At 38.0% G+C, this 22,788-nt stretch overlaps 2 protein-coding genes across 4 annotated transcripts in view; one reads left to right on the forward strand and one right to left on the reverse strand.

Annotated features, from left to right (window-relative positions):
- The first annotated feature begins 8,040 nt into the window (after window positions 1-8,040).
- HMGB2 (high mobility group box 2) lies at window positions 8,041-10,768 on the forward strand. Of its 2 annotated transcripts, none has more exons than XM_047855887.1 (5): window positions 8,041-8,194; window positions 8,795-8,963; window positions 9,273-9,418; window positions 9,496-9,670; window positions 10,223-10,768. In XM_047855887.1, exons 2-5 carry the CDS (start codon window positions 8,814-8,816, stop codon window positions 10,382-10,384), a joined length of 633 nt encoding a protein of 210 aa, XP_047711843.1. In that variant the 5' UTR covers window positions 8,041-8,194; window positions 8,795-8,813; the 3' UTR covers window positions 10,385-10,768. The 2 variants fall into 2 exon arrangements, with proteins under 2 accessions (XP_047711843.1, XP_047711844.1); XM_047855888.1 differs by having other exon boundaries at window positions 8,050-8,194; window positions 8,799-8,963.
- An 8,384-nt stretch (window positions 10,769-19,152) lies between these two features.
- The window catches only part of GALNT7 (polypeptide N-acetylgalactosaminyltransferase 7), a 147,266-nt gene continuing 143,630 nt past the window's right edge, over window positions 19,153-22,788 (reverse strand). For both annotated transcript variants that reach the window (XM_047855885.1, XM_047855886.1), the window contains exon 12: window positions 19,153-21,582. In XM_047855885.1, the coding sequence (XP_047711841.1) occupies window positions 21,445-21,582 (138 nt within the window). In that variant the 3' untranslated portion in view covers window positions 19,153-21,444. The remainder of the gene's footprint in view (window positions 21,583-22,788) is intronic.

The following is a 22,788-nucleotide window of genomic DNA, read 5'->3' on the forward strand; positions in this document are numbered from 1 at the left end:
GAGCGGTATGCAGGGCAGGAAGTGGCCCTGGCAGTGGAACACTAGCACTAGAACCTGAAGATGAATCCTGAATCTTCAGAGTGGGATGTCAGAAATGCTTGAGAAATAGATTCTTTTAGTTAAATCTTGTCCACATTAAGACTGTTTTACATTTGTATGGAATCATTTCATTGGCTACTGTTTTGGGATTTTGAGAATAGCCTTGTTTTTTATTTCATACTCAAAAGGGAGAGCAGACTCAGATTTTAGGGTTACCTTTACTCCATTCCCAAGATCCTTGAGACCAAATCCCCCCTGAAAACAAAATTTAAAAATGTGGGAATGAGATAGGCCTAGACGTTACTGGACAGACAAAATACTGCTGTGTCTTTAGAAGGGTTGGATCATTGTCCAGAGAACTGGTTACAGAAATTCCTAGAATGGTTGTTGAAGTTGTCCACAAAAAGCTCACTTCGATTTTTACTGTGCTGTAAACTTTCAGTTTGTCTTACTAGGCACAGAGTTTGTACAGGTATCCCCCACTTTATGAAAGTTTGTTACACCATTTCACTTTTAGGAAAGACCTACATGAGTACCTATTTTCACTGACCAAAAGAAACCCTAAGGGGATTTTCACTTTACAAAAAAAGCAATTACTATCCCATAAGCCTTTCATAAAAGTAAAGTGGTGTAACTTGAATTTTTGGAAAGTAGGGGATACTCTTCCCTGTATACTATTTCAGCTTATGGAAGGTTTCATAGGAACGTTTTACTATTGGATAATAGGGGAAACCCGTATTTTTTTTTTTTATTATTAATTAGTCCAATCTTCAACTATGCATAAGTGCATTTTTCAGTCTAATTAGAATTCTAGCTTTAAATTTAGATGGATATTTATAAAACTACATCTGAAAACCTGTTGCTTTGTAATAGATTATTAAATACGATCGAACTACAAAGCACAGTAACAAAATTATTTTTATTTTTTTGGTAACAAAATTATTTAGAGGACAAAATTATGCCACACTTATATTAATATGAAATTTTAGTCATTACCAAACTCAAAACTATCATTGGCTATATATAAGATCAGTATAGTATTAATATACCACAAATTAACTGGAAACACCTACAAAAAAGTAGATAATTTGAAAAGAAATCTACAAGAGAATTATTTTCCTATTGTATGAAAGCCATAGATATTCAGGCAAATATGGGCCAAAGTAACAATGCTATTATAATTCAAGAGCTGCTGACACTCTTAACTACTATTTCCTAAAATAGAAAAGTAGTATTCACTTCCTCTCAAGTGATCCCTACATTTTCATATTGTCTTCTGCAGCTCTCATTGTTAAAGTCTAAAGTTGTTACCATTTTGATATAGTGCTCTGCTAATGGAAAAACAAGTCACTGACTTAAAAAAAAACATTCTATTGAGGTAAAATGTACATACATTTTACCCAGTATAGTGTACAGCTTAGTGAATTTCTTTTTGTTAATATATATAGTTGTGCAACCATCATTGTAACCCAGTTTTAGAATATTTCTATCACCTAAATAAGTTCCATCATGCTTCTATACAGTCAGCCCCTGCTCCCACCTCTAGCCCTAGGGCAACACTCTTCTGCTTTGAGTATATATATTTACCTTTTCTTTTTTTTAAAGATTTTGAGTGAGTGTGTGTGTGTGTGTGTGTGTGTGTGAGAGAGAGAGAGAGAGAGAGAGAGAGAGAGAGAGAGAGAGAGAGAGAGAATATGAGCGGGGGAGGGGCAGAGTGAAAGGAGAGAGAATCCTAAGCAGGCTCCTCGATGTCAGCACAGAGCCCAATGAGGGGCTCAAACCCATGAACCGTGAGATCATGACCTGAGCCGAAATCAAGAGTTGGACACTTAACCGACTGAGCTACTCAGGTGCCCCTGTATTTGCCTTTTCTAGAAATTTCATGTAGATGGAATCATACAGTATGCTGGCTTTTGTGTCTGGCTTCTTTCACTTAGCATGTGTTTAAGGTTCATCCATGTTATAGCTTGTATTAGTGTTTCTATTTCTCATTTCTATTAGTGAATTGTATTCTAGTGTATGGATATACCACATTTTTGTTTACTTACTCCCCAGTTAGTGCACATTTGGATTGTTTCCAGTTTTGGGCTATTACAAATAAAGCTGCTGTAAATATTCACATACAAGTTTTTTTGTGGACATAGGTGTTTATTTCTTTTAGGTAGATGCCTAGAAGTGGAACTGCTGGGTAAATACATGTTTAAATTTTTAGAAGCTGCCAAACTATTTTATATGCTGACTGTACTATTTTACATTACATACATAATATATGAATGTTCCAAATTTTCCACATCTTCACTAACATTGCTATTTTCTGTCTTTTTAAATTACAACCATCATAGTGGGTCTGAAGTGGTAATCTTATTGTGGTTTTCATTTGCATTTTCCTAATGATTAATGATGTTAAACATATTTCAGTATGCTTAATAGCCATTCATCATTGGCTTTTTTAGCATAGACTAATTTAAGACCTGGTAGCCTATGTACAGAAGGGTGAGTTTTTGCATGTACACACACACACACACACACACACACACACACACACACACACACACACACACATCTATGGAACTAGCCTCCCAAGGTATAGCTCGCTGGGCATATGGTTTTATACATATTAACTTTTATCACTTTTTGAATAATGAAAGACCCTTATCCCTCTTACCATTTGCGCTATTGTTATATATTCTACTTACACAGATTATAAAAAACCACCAAGACATTATTATTATTGTGATTTTAAACAAGTAATAGTCTTTTAAAATTTATATAATTACCCTTGCTTGTGTTCTTTTTTTTTCCCTGAGGATATAGGATTATTTTCCTCAGTCAGAACTACTGGCAGTGACTTCTTTCAGCTTTTGTTTGTCCAAAAACTTTTTGCCTTAATCTTGAAAGCTTTCCCCTAGATATAAAACAAGGTTGGCAGGCTTTTTTTTCTTTAGCAATTTAAAGATGTAACTCAGTGGTCTTCTGGATTTCATAGTTCTATCGAAGAGTCAGCATCCAGATTTATGGCTTTTTAAAATTTATTCTTTTTTCTGGCTCTTTTAAGATTTTGTTTGTCTTTAGTTTTCAAATTTTATTTATTTATTTATTTATTTATTTATTTGAGAGAGAGATAGAGAGAGAGGGAGAGAATCTCAAGCAGGCTAGTGTGAACCCTGACAAAGAGCTTGATTCCACAGCCCTGGGATCATGACCTGAGCTGAAACCAAGAGTTGGACTCAACCGAGCTACGCAAGGGTCTGTTTTCAAATTTTTTATTATGATGTGTGCCAGATGATATCTTATACTAAGAGGCTTTGACCTTTCCTCTGTTAGGCAGAATCAACCCCTCTAATAGGTAGAAGGATAAGGAGTTATCTTAATCCAGTGAAGGAATATGCTGTATGTATCCAGGGTACGCTGTAAAGTTTTAGTAAGACCCAGTTCACCTCTGGCTCATTCCTGTTCTTCAGATATCGTTTCACGGCTTTTGATTGAGGGCTTGGTGGTCTGAGAGACCTGAGAGACTATGGAAGATTTCTGCTTTTTGATGGCTTTGAGTTTGTCTCTCTACCTTCCCACCTACACAGTTTCAAAAAATGGCAAATATCTCAGGAGGAGATGAGTCTTGTGTTTGTGACAGAACCTCTCCCTCTAGCCAGACTTTTATCCAGTAAGCACCATAAAACCTTGGGAGATTTCACTTTGTTTTTAGAATCCTCTGGCAAAATTTTCTAGCCTTCCATACCACCTCAGAATTTAGCCCATGTAGGTAGAAAATAGGTCATTATGTATACTTAGGGGTCCTCTAGTTTCCAACTGTGTTAACCCCGCACAGCTCCAAAAGCTTGCTGGGTTCTCTTTCCCTTAGTAAAAGCCCTTCAACCTGGGATGAGTCCGATTGATCCTCAGTTCCACACTGAAAATCTACAAATTGTTCTCAAAAATCATCAGTACACCTAAAAAGAGCTCTTCTGTGTCTGGAATTTCAGTTTGAATTATTTTCTGATTGCTTCGATAGATCTACAATGTACTTAAAAACATGATTTTTGCAGTTTGTCCTTTTTCCTGATTGTGGCAGTGGAGGCTTTTAGAACATAAATTACTTTATGGCAGACATCTAGTTCATATTGATTCATAAAAATAGTCAATAGTGTTTTTTTGAAGAAAAACAGAATAACTTTGTTTTCTTACCATTTTTTATTGAAAATGCTGGCAGTAGAATGAAAGACTTAACCTGCATTTCCCTTTCTTCAAAAACATACTGTTGAACTACATCACTAAACTGAATCTCTGGAGTCAGTATACAGTTAGGCCTCAGAACCAGTGGTCTCCCCACAAGTGGATGTGCCTGCTTGATAATACTCTAATATGCTTATCCTTCCCCTCTCTTTTAAAAACAACCTAAAAATATTAAATTTCAATATAAGACTAATCTTTAAGACACTAATGTGTGTGCAGGGTAGTGGTTTTCAGTTTTTTTACATTAACTTGGCAACTTGAGGGAATAAGAATTATTTTATATGCAACTAACCTTATGGTAGAGAATATTTAATTTTAGCTAACTGTAGGAGTTAATTAAGAAATAAAAAATAATTATTGAGCTTATTATTTACTGCTTAGTGTGTGGTGGGAAGGGAATTTATTAAAAAAAAAAGAAAAAGTATATAATATTCTCTTTTATCAGGATTTCCCAATCTGGTTTGATGACTAGATTATAAAAAGTCCAAATTTTTAGGATAACTGAATGAAAAAATGATGGGAATTTCAATAGCACAACTCAGTGCATTGCTACACAATCCTGCTAGATTGACATTTTAGATGAATTCCAGTTTATCTACAGAAATAGCTATTATATATATATATATTTATTTATTTATATATCTCTCTCTCTCTATATATACATTAGAAGGAACCTACATTGGAAACAACTTCAATCCTCACTCACAATTAGCTTATTGCTAAATATATAAGTTGTTACAATTGTAAGAAGCTGAACTCAGGTAAAGTTTGGCAAATAAAGTTATATATTCGCATTGTCTGGGGGGAAAGAAAAACACCTGGTTAAATAATTTTACCAGGAGAATAAAGTGCCTAAGTAATATTGTGTAATCTAAAGTTTGGTTTATATAATTTAGTACATTTGAACAGCTATAAACTCTTCATCAAATACTGTTTTGAAATAATTAGGCTCACTACTAATTGGTACTCATAACCTAAGGATTTCCTAGAACTTGAGTTCTTTATCTTTTAAAATTTTAATTATAATCTCTTGACCACCTAACAATTGCAAAAGTTCAAGTATTTCTTCCCACATTATGAACACGTATTCACAGAATTATAGAATCATACAACTTAAGAGCTGAATGGTACCTTAGAGATTATCCCCAAAACCTCATTTTATAGTTTGTCAATCAAAAGCCTAGAAATGTTCAGTGTACTGTTCAAGATCACAAGCCTTGCTGGATTTTAATTTATGCATTCTTTATGAAAAAGATAAACACTTTCCTTTTCATCATCTTTTAGGAAGATACATCATACTAATAATAAAAAATTTAGAAAATTATTTTTTAAATACATGAAATTGATGTGTTCCTAAAAAGAAATGCCTTTAAATTTAAGTTTTAGAAAACAATCTTCTTTTCCCATTTAGAACCATAACAAGAGTAGAAACAAGAGAAAGACCTTTAGTATTACCTATTTATAGGACATTTTAGTTTTCTGATGAAGTCAAAACAGTATACCAGGTAATTTGTAATAGTGAACCAAACCTCGAGTATTTAACTCATCTTTACAGAACTGGGACTAGATTTTGTGTGTGTGTGCTACCAGATTCTGTGTATAGGTTTTATTTAAAAAGGAAAAGAAAAGAAAAGAAAAGAAAAGAAAAGAAAAGAAAAGAAAGAAAGAAAGAAAGAAAGGAAAAAAAAAAAGAAAAGGGTGCTTCTGTAACCAACAATTGTGTAGATCTCACTTAAATTTTATTTATCACTTTCCAGTGCTTTTTGATGTTACTTCTAGGCCAGGAAGTACAGCCTAAGAATAAAGTCTTAGCATCCAAATTAAAAGTAAATTGAATATGGAAATGTTTTCCTGTTCTCCACTGTGAGGGAGTAAAGAATGGAAATTGGTGTGAGCAGGGTTGGTTCCTTCTCAGGGTTGAGGAAGATTCCAGGCCTCTCTCCTTACCTTGTAAATGGCTAACTTCTCCCTGTATCTTTTCACATTGTCTAACCTCTATGCCTTTCTCTGGGTCCAAATTCCCCTATTTATAAGAACACCACTCATTGGATTAGGGGTCTGTTCACCTCCATATATAAGATATACTTCATCTTAACTGATTACATCTGCAACGACCCTATTTTCAAATAAGGTCACAGCCAGAACTGTGCTATAAAAAAGACATAAAAATCCAAATTAACAAATCATACTACATTATTCAAAGAGCAGTAAACATTACACTTTAAAAATTTATTTATAAATTCAGTGGCATTAGTACACTCACCACGTTAGCAACCAGTATCCATTTCCAAGGAAAATACATTTTAAAAAATTTAGTTTTTAATAGTAAATCTAGGTAAAGAGCTGCTAGTTGTGAGTTATTATTGACTACGGTTGCTGTATATAAAACCAAACAGACACAGTCTAACAAATGCCAGTGAACTTACGGAGAAAACAAGAGAATATTTAAAATGTGTTGAAACCCAACAGTGCAACACGTGGGCCAATAGGAAAAAACAGACCTGAAAACTAAATGCGACACAGAAGTAGCATACTAAGATGTCAGTGAAAGTCCTGCTACTTTGGGGAAAGCAGCCTGTGATGCTAGTAAGCAGTAAGGTAGCTTTGGTGCGCCCTAACTGAAACGAAGATTCTCAACCTGGGGCTGGAAGAGTGTGTAAAACGCTGCAAAATGCGCCTGGCGAATATAAGCAGTTGGTGGGTGCGGAGCCATTCATTGCTTTTATGGGCGTCTCGACAGATCTTTGATTTTAAACAATTTTTACATTTTCATATAAGAGGCACAAGACCGTGAATACCGAGGTGACACCTAGGCTAGGCAGAAGGGGCGGGCCAACGCCAGGAATCCGGTTTCTCTGCGCAGCGCTCCCGAAAGGCAGAGCCGGGGCCAGCCAGGCGGGCCCAGCCGGGAGTCCAGACCCGGAGGGAGGGGGGCGGAGCCAGGGGAGATAACTCCCACCTCCGCCCCTTCGGGACCCCAGGGCGCCCTTGTTTACCTCCGGGTAAGGGGCACCCGAGACAAAGGGGGGGAGGGAGGGACCTGCCGAGGGAAACTCTACCGGCGGAAAACGCCTCACTCAAAAGTCGTTTCGTAACACCTTACAAGAGGGGGAACAGCCACCCTCCCGCGACCCCCGCGCCCACCCCCAGGTTCCCCCCTACCTCCGGTCTCGGGTTCTACCCTAGCCTCAGCGAAAACGGGAGGAGCTAGGCAATCGGCTCGCTCCTCAGCTTCTATTTGTTATTTTTTGGACCCTGCGGGGGTCACACGGCCCAGCGACTACAGCTCAGGAGACAACGCTGCAGGGCCTAATTGGGGCTGAGGAGACAGGACCTGGTCAGTGGTCGGAGAAGGGGTAGGGCAGGCTGCTCCTGTTACCTTAGCGCCTGGAAACCTTGCCGCCGCCGCAGACCCCTTGAGGACAACCCTGTTTCCTGATTTAGTATTTTTAAATCTGGCGGGGCTTTCCCTTTCAGGCCAACCACTCCCCCCGTTTACCGCCCCAGCCAGTCAGAGTCAGGCCCGCCATTTTTCAAACCCTTTTCCCGCCGCCAATCAGGATCGAGCAGTACATTCCTCTCCTGACCGGTTCTAACGGGTCTGGGAGTTAACGACCTGGGCGACCCACCGAACCTGCTAGGCTGGGGCTAGAGGGACGGGCCTGGCGAGACATTGACCAATCGGAGGCCTCTGTGGTGTGGGGGCGGGGCCTGCGAGGGTTTGAATAATCACCAGAACCAATCAGAGAGGCGGGGGTGTGGTCTGTGGCCCGGCTCGTCAAGTTACCGTGGCGCGGAGAACTCTGCAAAACAAGAGGCTGAGGATTGCGTTAGCGATAAACCAGTTCACGCCGGAGCCCTGGGAAGGAAGCGTCTCTGTTGGATCCGGCCCCTCCGCGGGACTCTGAGGAAAAGCTACCACCAGGCAAGAAGCCCCTTCAGCCCCACCGTGTTGGTGGGCCTGTCCTTCCCCCTTTCCTCATACCCTTCTAGCTGGGCCGGGTGCTGTGGCTCTCGGGGGTTCGACTCGGCGAGCGGAATCTGGGGTGCGGGCCGGTGAGGGCCAGGGACTGTGGAGGGCGGGCGGTCGGGGCCGGCGGGAGGGCGGGAAGCTCATCCGGGCCCGGTTTCAGTCGTTTTTTGTTTTTTTTTTTTTGTTTGTTTTTGAATGTCGGTCGCGAGGCGACAACTCTTTGAGTGGGGCCGGCGACGTGGAAGCCGGGGGAACGTTTGTGTCAGGAAGGGTGTTTCGCCGGCGCCCCCGGCGTTCCCTTCCTCAGCCGGGGCCCGGGCGGCGGCGTTTCGGGCCTTCGGGAGAGACGCGGTGCCCGCGCGCGAGGAGCCCGGCCGCGGCGGCCCCGGTCGGTGCCGGGAGGAGGGCGTGTGCGCGGAGGCGGCCGCCCGGGGCGGGCTGGCGGGGGAGCCGGGCGCCGGCCGCCTTCCTCGCGAGAGGGGGCGGGCGCGCTTTTGGGCGGGAAGCCGAGCCCCGCCGGCGTCCGCCCACCGCTCGTCTTGTCCCCGCTAGGTAGACGCCGTCTGTCACCATGGGCAAAGGAGACCCCAACAAGCCGCGGGGCAAGATGTCCTCGTACGCCTTCTTCGTGCAGACCTGCCGGGAAGAGCACAAGAAGAAACACCCAGACTCTTCGGTCAATTTCGCCGAATTCTCCAAGAAATGTTCCGAGAGATGGAAGGTGAGACCGGAATTCGGACAGAGCTAAGGGCTTTTCAGGTGTGTTGTTTTCTTGGCTAGGACCTTAACCAGGTAGGTCACTTGTCACCTTCAACTTTCCTATGGGGGGGGGGGGGGGTGACCCGCCCAGATACTTTATTTAGAGTTTTGGGCAGATGGTTTTAGGTTTTTGTTGGCTTCTAAGACTGCTAAAAGTAGAAGGCTGCTAACCAAGGAAAATGTGGCCCTTAAAGGATGATCTCGAACTTTTTTTGGGATGTATGTAGCTTACGGTTTTGCCGTACTTTGACTGCTCCTTTCATGCCCATAGACCATGTCTGCGAAGGAAAAGTCGAAATTTGAAGATATGGCAAAAAGTGACAAAGCTCGCTATGACAGGGAGATGAAAAATTATGTTCCTCCCAAAGGTGACAAGAAAGGAAAGAAGAAAGACCCCAATGCCCCTAAAAGGCCTCCGTAAGTTCATTTTAAAATCAGTCAGATTGCCCCTTTAATTTTCCATTCAGTATATATTCACTGTTGCTTCCTTTCAGGTCTGCATTCTTCCTGTTTTGTTCTGAACATCGCCCAAAGATCAAAAGTGAACACCCTGGTTTATCCATTGGGGATACTGCAAAAAAATTGGGTGAAATGTGGTCTGAACAGTCAGCCAAAGATAAACAACCGTATGAACAGAAGGCGGCTAAGCTAAAGGAGAAGTATGAAAAGGTACGTTCCTAACCTTTTTAAAGCCAAGGTTAAGGTAGGATATTTTCCAAATAAGGATTTTAGAAATGGGTATGAACTACAGAGTTGGGAAGTTTAGTTAATCTTGTATTTATGGTTGTCAGCTGCCTGTGGAGAAGGTCTAGTGGAAAATAACACACTTAACATAAGCTAATTGAAACTTTCTTTTAACTGAAACCGGTGTTGATAGCGTTGGTAGATTCCTGTATATGGGCTGGTGTGTAGTTCTAGGTCTCTTAGTTTTAAGAAACGGAGGAACAGATATGTTGTTTTATGTAGATGTGTCTGAGATGTGAGGTTTTAAATGGATCTTGGTAGTGAAAGTTCTGACATGTTGTATATATAACCCCATCATTTTAAATCATTAGCCTTCTAAAGCCTAGAGGGAACAAATGCTCTCAACTGAGGTAGACTTTGAATACCTTTTTAGACAGGGTTATTGGTCAATAATCTTCAATTGTTTATAACTTTGTGGTTTTCACAGTTGAGTAATGACACCGGATGCTGATTTTATTTTTTTTGACAATATTTCAGGATATTGCTGCATATCGCGCCAAGGGCAAAAGTGAAGCGGGAAAGAAGGGCCCTGGTAGGCCTACAGGTTCAAAGAAGAAGAATGAACCAGAGGATGAGGAGGAAGAGGAGGAGGAGGAGGAAGATGAAGATGATGAGGAAGAGGAGGAAGATGAAGAATAAATGGCTATCCTGTAATGATATGTGTGGAGTGTGCGTGTGTGCTCAGGCAATTGTTTTGCTAAGAATGTGAATTCAAGTGCAGCTCAATATTAGCTTCAGTATAAAAACTGTACAGATTTTTGTATAGCTGATAAGATTCTTTGTAGAGAAAATACTTTTTTAAGAATGCAGGTTGTAGCTTTTTGAGGGGCTACTACATACAGTTAGATTTTAAAGCTTCTGATGTTGAATGTTTCTAAATATTTAATGGTTTTCTTAATTTCTTGACTTGTGTATTGTAGCACAGCAAACTTGTAGGAATTAGTATCAATAGTAAATTTGGGTTTTTTAGAATTTTGCGTTTTGTTTTTTAAAAAAAATTTTGTAATAAAATTATGTATATTATTTCTGTTGTCTTTGTCTTAATGTGCTATGTTTTCTCTTTAAAAATACTTATGGTCTGGAACTGTTGACTTTTTCTCGTATTTCTGCCTATTGGTTCTTAAACACATTGATTTAGTTGATTTAGTAAAATATTTGGTTTAAAAGAAAGTTAAACATGCCCCTATTCTGATTTACAAAGTGTTTTTTTAAAAACTGGAATTTAATGAACTTCTAAAATTGGTGTGGTGTTACAAAATGAGTTTTGTTCTTGACACTGCTATTCATTTATTAGCTAACTTGTCCCTTGGGTTTTTTGTTTTTTTTTTAACTGAATATCTTTAGGGAAACTTTAAAATGAGGCAGAGGAGCTGGTATATAGTGAGTCCATACCTAAAAACATAAACTTTTAAAAACCCTCATTAGTAACAGGTTAAGTTTTCTGTTATGAACTAGTTCAAAGCAAAGTCTTCAAAATTAGTGTGGTCTTAAGCTTTAGAATTTTGGGTGACCTAACAAAGCTTTCAAGGTGGTTATTGTGATATGCCATGACTAAATTTCCTCAGGATTTGTATTTACTAGGAAGAGCAGTTATTTGAGAAATGCTCATTTGAGGGAACAATTGCTTCTATTTGAATTTAGATAGCTATTTTGAATAGTTAATCAGAGACTTCTAATGAAAGTTGACCTGTTGGCCAAGTGATCACAGAACAAATCTATTTGTTAAATAGTTAAATCTGACAATCCTGGTTACCTATCAAGCTTAAAATAGCCAAAATTCAATTACCAATACTCCACAGCATTTTAATATTAAGGGAAAGCATTAAAACTATTCAAAACCTATCTAAAGAGATGTTAAATAGTTGCTTCTAAAACTGAAATAGGGTAAAAGTCTGTTTTCTTAATGATTTCTAAGTCTGTAAGTTAGACCCATTAAGCAGATAGTATCAGATTTCTTCTCTTTTTCGGGGTTTTTCTGACTGCTTCAGTTCTGTACTTTATAGTATAAAAACACCTCATGTGTCTTAAGCTGTGAACAACTCATTCTTGTAATTAAGAACTGCTCCACAGTAGGTTCAGGATTTGGGGTGAGTAATGTTTGGTATTTTCTAAGTGTGGATCAAAATTTCAAATACCTCTGTAAAATTACATCAGTAAATTTTCAAGACTAGGTGACTTCAAGGAGTGGTTATGTTGGAAAGCATTGAAATAGTGTTTAAGAAGTAAGTTCCATCCCAGACCTGCTGGTACTTGGAAGTGTTTATGAAAACTCCACCCCCTTCCTTTTTTTAATTAAAAAAAAAAAAAAATAGATTGTGTCTTGATAGAAAATGTAAAAGAGCTATGTTAATGGATAACTTACACCCTTACTTGATTCCCAACTACCTGGTTCTCCCAAGAGGCAACCACAATAATGCAATAATTTATCCTTCAAGAGACTTAAGCATAAAGAGTCCTGCATATACATGTGTGTAAATGCTACACAAATGGAAGCTTTATGTATTGTTCTGTCCCTTATTCTTACCATTTTAGAGAGTCTATCAATACAGTATAACACTGTATTGATAACACAGTATAACAGTATAATACAGCTGCCACTTTTGATAGCTGCATGGTATCCCCTTGGATAGAGTATAATTTAATCTGTTATCTAGATTATATCTATATCTATTATATCTATATAATCTAGGTATTATAATAATACCTAAAAGTATTTTAAAGAACAATATTGTGAATATTTTTATATGATTTCAAGAAATACACATTTTAAGATTTGCCGAGTATAATAGCCAAAACCTGTACAGTTGACCCTTGGAACAGTATGGGGGTGATGGGCACCAACCCCTGCCCCTAATGCAGTAAAAAATCTGCATACAACTTTTGACTCCCCAAAAACTTTACTTCTAGCTATTGACCAAAACCTGTACTGGTAATATAGTTGATTAACATACTTTGTTATATGTATTTTGTATTGTATTCTTGAAGCAAGCTAGAGAAAAAAATGTTTCTTAATCATAAGAAAACCATAAAGTATATTTACAGTGTTGTAAAAAATCCACGTGTAAGTGGACATGCACAGTTCAAACCTAAGTTGTTCAAGGGTCATCTGTACTTGGTATTTGCTAGGAACTGCTCTTATGTTCTGTTAACTTACTAAAGCCTGCCAAAATTGCCCTCTATAGAGATGGTACTAATACGCCACAGCAATGAATGTTTTAGAGTGTCTATTTCCTCACCTCAGCAACATAACAGCAATTTTTTTTTTTTTTTTTACTTGTTTTGAGAGACTGTGAGCAGGAAAGGGGCAGAGAGAGAGGGAGAGAGAATTCCCAGCAGGCTCTGAACTGTCAGCACAGAGCCTGATGTGGGGCTCGAACTCATGAAATTATGAGGTCAAGACCTGAGCCGAAACTGAGTCAGACGCTTAACCGACTGAGCCACCCAGGTACCCCAGTTATCAAACTTTTTAATCTTAACTATTCTGATATTCTGATATATAAAAAATGGTTTCTCCTATTATGAGTTCGAGCATAGTTTTACATTTAGGAGCCATTTATGTCCTTTGGTCTTCTAACTGGTCTTTGTATTAGTGATTTGTGAAGATTAAGGGAAGTGACCCTTTTGGGACCTGCATTGTAAATATTTGTCATTTGTGTTTTGACTTTATGTTTTCTTTCTGCAAGGATCTATTTTTATGTAGGCAATTTTACTCTAGTGGTGTGGGGAGGCCTTTCCCACTCAAAGATTATAGAAAATTATCTGCCTTACTTAAAAAAATTATTAATTAAATCTTTGATCCTTCTGGAATTTATTTTGGCTAAGGACTTAAGTGGCTCAAATTTCTTTCTTTCCAGATGGCAGCTACTACTTTTGGTCTTTTTATTTGTAAAAGGTGGGTTAGAAGATCCTGAGGTTTCTCACATAGCAATGCAATCAGTTGCAAACTTGCTCCATAGATGACAGCATGCCTTTTTGTAATTATTTTAACTGCATTATTTACTAAGTAGTAAATCATAAGCTTGCCTTAATACTAGTACAAATACAGCATTATCTTAAACCTGACTATTACCACATATGTCACTAAAAATACTTTACAAAGCAGCAATGATTTTATTTTTTGGGGAATAGCAAGAAGAAAGATAAAGGAGCTGTTAGGTCCCTGCATAAGATCCGATCCTTTTAAAATAAAACATCTCTCTAGAAATAACCCATTTTTGGATTCGTTTTCATAAGATAACTATTGGAGACGATGGCGTTTTCAGAGAAAGAATATTGGCAAGAAATGCAAAGATGTATAGAGCATACACAGGGAAAAGGGCTGGATGTGGTGAAGTGATGAGCATACAAGAAAGTAAGCTCAAAAAAGGCAATTTTTTTTGTTTTTGTGTAATGCTCGATACCCTGTGCCAGAAACATAGTAGGTCTTCTATAAATATTTATAAACAAAATGCCCAAGAAGAGGCAGCTACTGTTTAACTTAGTCCTGTTGTTGGATGGAAATATGAGTGTAAGATTCCCAAATACCCTAAAATTTCAAGTGGAAACAGAAATCTAGATTTTTTTTTTTTTAATTTTTTTTTTTTTTTCAACGTTTATTTATTTTTGGGACAGAGCGAGACAGAGCATGAACGGGGGAGGGGCAGAGAGAGAGGGAGACACAGAATCGGAAACAGGCTCCAGGCTCCGAGCCATCAGCCCAGAGCCCGACGCGGGGCTCGAACTCACGGACCGCGAGATCGTGACCTGGCTGAAGTCGGACGCTCAACCGACTGCGCCACCCAGGCGCCCCTAGATTTTTTTTTTTTTTTAAGTGAAATGTGAATCCTAAATGTTGGCAATGAATTCAACAGGGTCAAAGAAAACATCTACAGGTAAGATTCTACCAAAGGGTTAACAGTTTGCCACTTCTGTAAATTAAATAGGTAAATGTGAGATTATTACTAATATTGAGTTAGGCCTCTTGATAAAAGTTTATGTATGCCTTCCAGCTGAGCATTGTTTTTGTAGTTGTATAAGAAACCCTTCTCACTCTGATAGGAAACTCCTGTAGCTTCTTACCGTGTAGTAAAGGTACCTATAGACATTGTTTCTGAGGTCTTAGTGGAATTCCATTTTGTTCCTGGGCCTCTCTGTTCTTTTGGACTTACAGTGCGGACTCCCTCAGTGAGCCTCCTCCTAGGAATTACATAGTGGGCGCAGGAGCAAAATTGTCCATTAAAAGAAAAGAAAAATAACTTTTAAGCAACATGTAGCATCAAACTTGAGAACTGGAAATGACCTTTATATCAAATGATCCAGTCTCCTTCCTCAAGAAGACATGGAAATCAACTAGGATAATATCCTAGGGCATCAGGTAAGACAATAAAACACTAATCCACTTATATTTGTTATGTTATCCTTTGATTCTTAACATTTTCCCAATGAAGATGAAATGGCTTATATAAAGGACAAATTAAAATACAGGGGGCACCTAGCTGGCTCGGTTTGGTTGGGCATGTGATGCTTGATCTTTGGGTAGTGAGTTTGAGTCCGTGTTGGGCATACAGATTACTAAAGAAAAAATACAGACAAAGGGAAAAACAGGGTTATGAGGAAGAGGAGCTTACCCTTGGGACTCAGAGTTTGAGTAGGTCTCTGTTTCTTACTGGTTTGATAGCATCAGACAAGTCATGTAACCTTTCAATTTCCTTATCTATAAAATAAGAAATTTTGAGGATTAAATGAGGTAATACATTTAAGACACTTAGCTTGGTGGCAAGACATAGTAAATAATAAATATTAGCTAAAAGTATACATAACAGTATGTAGGTATGGGTTAATATAGTTGCTATGGTTAATAGTATCAGGTTCAGTTCTGAGGTTTTTCAAATCACTTTTTTTGTTTTTTTCATCATGATAAATGTACTCCCTATGTACTTCCCATCCCCTATTTCACCCATCCCCTAACCCACCTCTCCTCTGTTAACCATCAGTTTGTTGTGTGTTTCTTGGTTTCTCTCATTTCTTTTTTTTTTTTTTTTTCAACATTTATTTATTTTTGGGACAGAGAGAGACAGAGCATGAATGGGGGAGGGGCAGAGAGAGAGGGAGACACAGAATCGGAAACAGGCTCCAGGCTCTGAGTCATCAGCCCAGAGCCTGACGCGGGGCTAGAACTCACGGACCGTGAGATCGTGACCTGGCTGAAGTCGGACGCTTAACTGACTGCGCCACCCAGGCGCCCCTCTCTCATTTCTTTTCCTTTGCTTGTTTCTTAAATTCCATATGAGTGAGATCACATGGTATTTGTCTCTGACTTATTTTGCTTAGCATTATACTCTCTAGCTCTATCCATGTTGTTGCAAATGGCAAGGTTTCATTATTTTTTATGGCTGGGTAATATTCCATTATGTAAGTGCCACATCTTTATCCAATTGTCTACAAAAGGCCACTTGGGCTACTTCTGTATCTTTGCTGTTGTCAATGCTGCAATAAATATGGGGGTGCATCTATCCATTTGAATTAGTGTTTTTGTATTTTTCTGGGTAAATACCTAGTAATACAATTCCGGACCATAGGGTAGTTCTATTTTAAATTTTTTCAGGAACCCAGTTCTGAGATTTTTGACACTCAAGGTAGAGAGAAAAACGTTACATGGAAAACAAATTCCTCCCATGTGGTTCTGGAGGTACTGATACTGGAGTTATGTCCTTGCCTTTATGTCCTTATGTCCTTGACTTCCAATACTAAATTTGAGCTTGGACAAGTTATTTAATCTATCACATATAGATGTGTGACTTCCTGTTTCAGTTGCTTTTGATTTTACGAAAGTGTTTGCTGATGATGTCTTGGGAATTGCCTTTTTCACTTAACATTATCTTACTGACTTGTTTATAGTTACTTCATTCAGATTCATTGCTGTGTAATGTTGATGGGTATTTAGGTTGTTCTTGGAGGTTTTGCTATTGTAAATGGCAGTGCTTTAAAAATTCCTGTACCAGTCTCCTGGTATTCAAGTGCACTCCCTCCCCTCCAGTAACCTGCCCTGTAAATTCCAGCTGTCCCAGCAGCCCAACTCTATTATTTGCCTCTTCAGCTCAGCAATACCACCACTGTTTGCGCTCCACTTTCCTGTACCTTGATCACAAAAGTTCTCCAAGGCAGACAGACATGATAAACCTAGTATTCACCTTGCATGTTTCCTTTCCCTTGAGTATCATACTCTACTTTGCCTATTAACCAATTCCTCAAAACATGTCATGGCCAGAAATGGAAGTCTTTTCAGCTGTATTTTCTACTCAAAATTTTAGGTTTTTTTTCTATGTTTAAGCATTAATACAGTTGGGAATTTATTTGGCCATGTGAAAAGTCCAAGAGAAATTTCATTCATTAAAAAAATTTTTTTTAATGTTTATTTATAAGAGAGACAGAGTGCAAGTGGGGGAGGGGCAGAGAGAGGGTGACGCAGAATCCAAAGCAGGGTCCAGGCTCTGAGCTGTCAGCAAGAGCCCAATGCATGGCTTGAACCGTGAGATCATAACCTAATCTGAAGTTGGACACACAACCAACTGAGCCATCTAGGTGCCCTGAGAAATTTCATTTAAAGACTACATTATCCTAAACATGCTTCAAGACACACTTAGTTCTGAGGGTTAAATTAGACCACTGAAAATTACATTTTACGCATGGAGGTGAGGTCAAGATCATTTTTTCCGGTATTGAGAAACCATTTTACCCCCAATTTAAGAAGCAGCTTAACTTGTGAGCTTCATTTCTTCATTTGTAAAGTGTGTGTAAATGTTAGCTCCTATATGAAACACAGGTACACACAAATAGCCTTTATGTAGGGTTTTCAGTGTAGCTGTCTTCTGATTAAAAACAAATTTTAAGACTTTGAAGCCAGATAATAGCTAATGTTTATATTACCTTGACTGTATGCCAGCAACTGTCCAAACCACTTTATGTATGTTCATACAATCCTAATAAAATTCCTTGAAATAGGCACTGTTATTTTCCCCCATTTGCAAATGGGGAAATTGAGGCATAGATAATTTTCCAAGGTCATATGAGTAATTTGTAGTTGGGCAGAGATTCAAAACAGACTGGTTATCATACGATATTCATTCAGATGAGCAGGTTGTAATATCGTTCTATTATGAAAATAAGGAACCTCCCCATACCACCCCAGCTCAGATGTGAGGTCAAATATGGGCATTTCAAAATCTTAAAAATGAGAATTGCAAGGCAATTATTGGATTTAGTTTAGACTCAGTCCTTCCTTTAACCTCAATTCCAGGAATAGCGGTCCACAAAAATCATTCTCTGACTTCTGTCCATTTTCCTGCAACCAATTCTGATGAACGATATGCATTTTCATAGTGCTTGGTACTTTTTAAATCTGCTTTCACATGGATTAATTTTCACATACCCAGATGACTGGCCTACTAGGTATCTGGCTCAGGTCAAATATCTGTCATGTTTTCCATTGAATTATAAGTGGATTTTTTCGATTACATTCTGTCCAGAAATGAAATATATTCCAAGATCCCCATGAGACTGTTTCTGAAAAAATAAATGAACTCCCATTAACTCCAGTCTGGTCCAATGTGACTTTTTAAAATTTCTATGGTATAGCAGCTGAGAATTAGAGGACGTGACAATAGCCAAGTCAATTGAAAGTTTCCCAAATGAACTCTACGACTTATTGGAATGTGAGCAGCCACATCCTCTTTTGAGATGTCGCCTGTTGTGCCAAAAGGTCCTATGGCCTTTTTTTTGGTAGGCTTCACTTCTGTCTATACTCATTTATCGGTCACGTTGCAAAGAGTTTTGACTTAAAGAAATTTTTACTTTCAATAGGCCATCAGATAACAGAAAACACTGCCAAGAAAGATAGATGTTGCTGGGGTTTTTTATAATTGGATAAGTGATTTTTGTTTTAATTTTTAAAATATTTTTTATTTATTTTTGAGAGCGAGAGCAACAGCACAAGTGGGAGAGGGGCAGAGAGAAAGGGGGACACAGAATCCGAAGCAGGCTCCAGGCTCTGAGCTGTCAGCACAGAGCCCGATGTGGGGCTTGAAACCACAAATCGCGAGATCATGACCTGAGCCAAAGTTGGACGCTTAACTGACTGAACCACCCAGGCACCCTGGGTAAGTGACTTTAAAAAAAAACAAAAACACTGCTATACATAGGCAACCAGAGGCGAAAATAAACCTTTGTTTCTTTCCTACAGATAGGTAAGCTCCGTGTATTCTAAGCACATTCTAAGCAGAATTATAACCAACATTCAAGCACATAGTCAACATATAACTATGGTATATATTTTAGCTATTATGTTAGTGTATCTGGTAAACAATAAAATAATTATTTCAAACATGCAGTGTTTGGATTTAGAAATTATTACAAATACCGAAAAAAAACCATGGATTAAAATACAGTATTTTATTTTTTTCTCACCTAAAAAACAAGCAACCCAGAATTAAGATATACATAAACTTCTCAAATTTATCCCTAATAAAATTTGAATATTTATACAATTTCTACAGAAACATACAGTGTATCAAAATCTGCATAAATCAAATTTATAAAATGTGTAGAAATGCATAGTGATATTATCAACTTACAAAGCAAGGATATGGGAATTATTTCCAAAGCAGCCTACAGTAGAAAATAGTCCTATGGCAGCAGCTTCTGATGTTTTTCATGTTTGGTACAGTTTCTGATTTCAATATATAGAATCATTTTCATAGAGTATTAACGAATTGCACAAAGTACCCATTTAAAATTTACATGCACAGTTTATGTGCCACCTTTCTTAGGCCTATGCATAGTTAGCAAGGTTATAATCTATTCAACAAGGAAAATGGAGCCTATTTGCAGAGATACAAGTAATTGAAGTACCAATTGTCTTAGTTTCCTTTTTATAGTTGATTTATTTTGCAATTATATAAGCATATATAAATGTATTCCTTTTTAAACATCCCTAGAGATGAATGGAAGTTAAAATGGTTGATCACAGATCAGTAGCAAAATACAAATTGACAATTCAAAATTATAAATAAAATTCCGTTCAGGATGTTTAAATCTGACTCTCTAAATTTAAGAGCTAAGCTTGGAAGAAAGAAATCTGTAGGCTTTTCTTCTTTCCTTTTTTAAGCTGTAATTAAAAATAGTTCCCTCTGGCAGTAGTTTGTGAAATTCCTTTCATTGTAATGATATCATGATTACAGGATCAAAAATGCTTAATTTACTTACCATTCCCCACTTCATCCTTTTTCTTTCTTTCTTTTTTTTTTTTAAACTCAGCATTGTAGCATTTTAATCTTTCGGGTAACAAAAGACTATTTAGAAATTAAAACTGAATTGACCACTTGCACTGTTTGGTTTTCCTATAGTAAGTCCTATCTTAATAAATGTTTAAATCCAAACAAGTCGTCTTTTTCACTGGAGAAATACTAATAGGAATATGCTTCCTAAAAAAAATTAAGAAACACTAGAGAACCAAAACCTAACCTAACAGAAGTTCATACTTGTTAATGAACTGTATTTTTAAATAGATTTTAATTTAAAAAATGTGTAGGGAATTTCATTTGGATGAAGATATACATGAAACATCCATTCACTCTTGGCTTCATAGGTTGCACAGCTTAGGTTAATAATGCACAGGAGTTTTTGTAAGGCTTAATCTAAAAAGGGCTTGGAAACTCTTACCTTGGTCAGAATGAAACTCTGATGTGTTTACAGTGGTGTTTGGTTATTTTTGTTACCCCCATATTTCAAGATTTCAAAACTGAGAATTACTTATAGTTTTCTATAGTGACAGGTACTGGGGAAAAGTAAATCCCAGATGTCAGTGGACAATTTTTCTCTAGTTGGTAGACCCTCTTGACTGATCTTGGGAATCAGTATCAACAGAGAGCATTGGGAATGCCAGCATGTAAGGAAGTTAATGCCATACAATCTTCAACCCTATGAAATAGCCTTGGGATGTTCCATACTGTCTTTTCTTTCTCAAGCCGCACAACATTCAATTTCAGAGCAAATGGTAGCATGTAAATTCATTTCTGAGTAATAAAAGTATTCCTCATACAGATGACAATTCCATCAATACCATCCTAAAAATTTCATCAAAAGCTCTTGAAATATATACTGAGAAATGAAAGAGGCACTAAATGTGTTGAAATTCACCTTTCAAAAAAGCAGCATGACTGTGAAGGAAGGCCACCTTGGCTAAGAACCTGTGGCAGTGCTTCATAAAGATGTAAAATTAAATAAAGACACAACAGGTTGATAATCACCAAGTTATATATGAAAGTCTGGTTACTCCAACCTTTTTTCAAGTGTGTTAAAGAAAAAAAAAAAATCAAACTGCCTTTCAGACCCCTGAGTGTAATCCCAAAGAAGACAACAATGCTTTTAACTCTGTTCTAATTAAAACAGAGCTAAATGCACAAATTACCAACATCATCTTAAAACAAAACAAAAAAAGATGTAAACATCTACAAAGTTTAAGGTAAAAGCAGTTTTGTAAACAGTAACTGCAGATGATAATGTTATTGTAAAATCACAGTTTATCAACATCCTTCAAACTGATCAGGAGGTTCTGGGTTTGGAGCTGTACAGAGTTAATAATAGTTGCAGCAGGTTTCAGGCGGTTTTCAGTCCTGTATAAATTTATGTGTCAGTAGGTAGGTTATTGGTTTCTTTTATTCTTTCTAAACACTATGGATGTTATTCATTTCCCACTTTTGAGTCATTTTACTGGAGTCACAATTGGAGATGAACACTTGATGTAGGATGTCTGAGCGATCTAAGCACTTTCCTGAAGGAATGTGAGTAAATCTGTGCAGGTTCTGGAAAACAAAGGAGAAAGGAGTTTTAAATGTGCACTTTTTTTGATATCACTGACATTAGAAGAAGTCATTACCTGGCTTTCACAAGGAGATGGTTCTAGAAAATTGGACAGGCTTAAGCTAAACATACCTCAGACTTTGGAGTTTTCCTGATTGTCAGTCTTCTAAGTCCTTTTACTGTTAAGTCATAATGTACTGCTGGTACCATAAATTCAATGGTATACAAACTTCTTCAGTTCCCATCCTGGCTAATGACAAAACTATCCTTCGTGTCCTCAGGACAGAGGCCTTTCATGCTACACTTCCCTTCATTCATTCTGTTTGTAGCAGCAATTGAGGACTGATAGTTGCAAAGTCTCTGATCTATCTCCTTTCCCACACCCACTGCATATGCCTTAGTTTAGCCCTCATCATCTATTGTGCATTTCTTCAATATAACTCAGGGCTTCGCATACTGTAGTCCTCAGACTAAGACTGGGCCCGTAAGGTCAAAACTATTTTCATAATAACACAAAGACCCTATTTGCCTTTTTCACTGCACTAACATTGATACTGATGGTGCAAAAGCAATGGCAGGCATAAGTGCCGGGGCCTTAGCATAAATCAAGCAGTGACATAAGTGTTGCAGTAGTCTCCTTATTCATGGCCATACATCCAAAGCTAAAAAAGAAAAGCTAGTTTTACTTCAGGATGTCTAATGATGAAACAGTAAAACGACTAAGTTTTATCCAATCTTGACCCTTGAGTATACTTTTAAAAATATTCTGAGCTGAAATGGAAAATAGGCATAAAGCATATAGTGAAGGCATAGGCATATGCATATAGGCATGGGCATATAGTGAAGTGCAATGGTTATCCTGAAGGAAAAGGGAAACACGTGGGCACTTGTTTGACCTGAGTGTCCAACTAGCTGCTTTTTTCATGTAATGTCATTTTGACCTGAAAGGAAAACTCTAGACAAACTGTGATTATTCAAACTTGGGACTGGGTAGACATATTCTGGACAATGAAGTAAGCCTGTCACTTAAAAAACAACACATCTGACAGTATTTGTTGCCACTGATAGAATTGGAGGTTTAAGCAAAAATTAGAGTTGTGGAAAACGTGTACCCACCACCATGAACTTGACAGCTTTCCCATGAAATCAGTGGTTATATCTGTGATTTTTTTTTGATACTGTATGATGAAATGTGTCAACATATGGAA

Source organism: Prionailurus viverrinus, chromosome B1 (genome assembly GCF_022837055.1).
Source record: "Prionailurus viverrinus isolate Anna chromosome B1, UM_Priviv_1.0, whole genome shotgun sequence".
NCBI classification, from domain to species: Eukaryota; Metazoa; Chordata; class Mammalia; order Carnivora; family Felidae; genus Prionailurus; species Prionailurus viverrinus.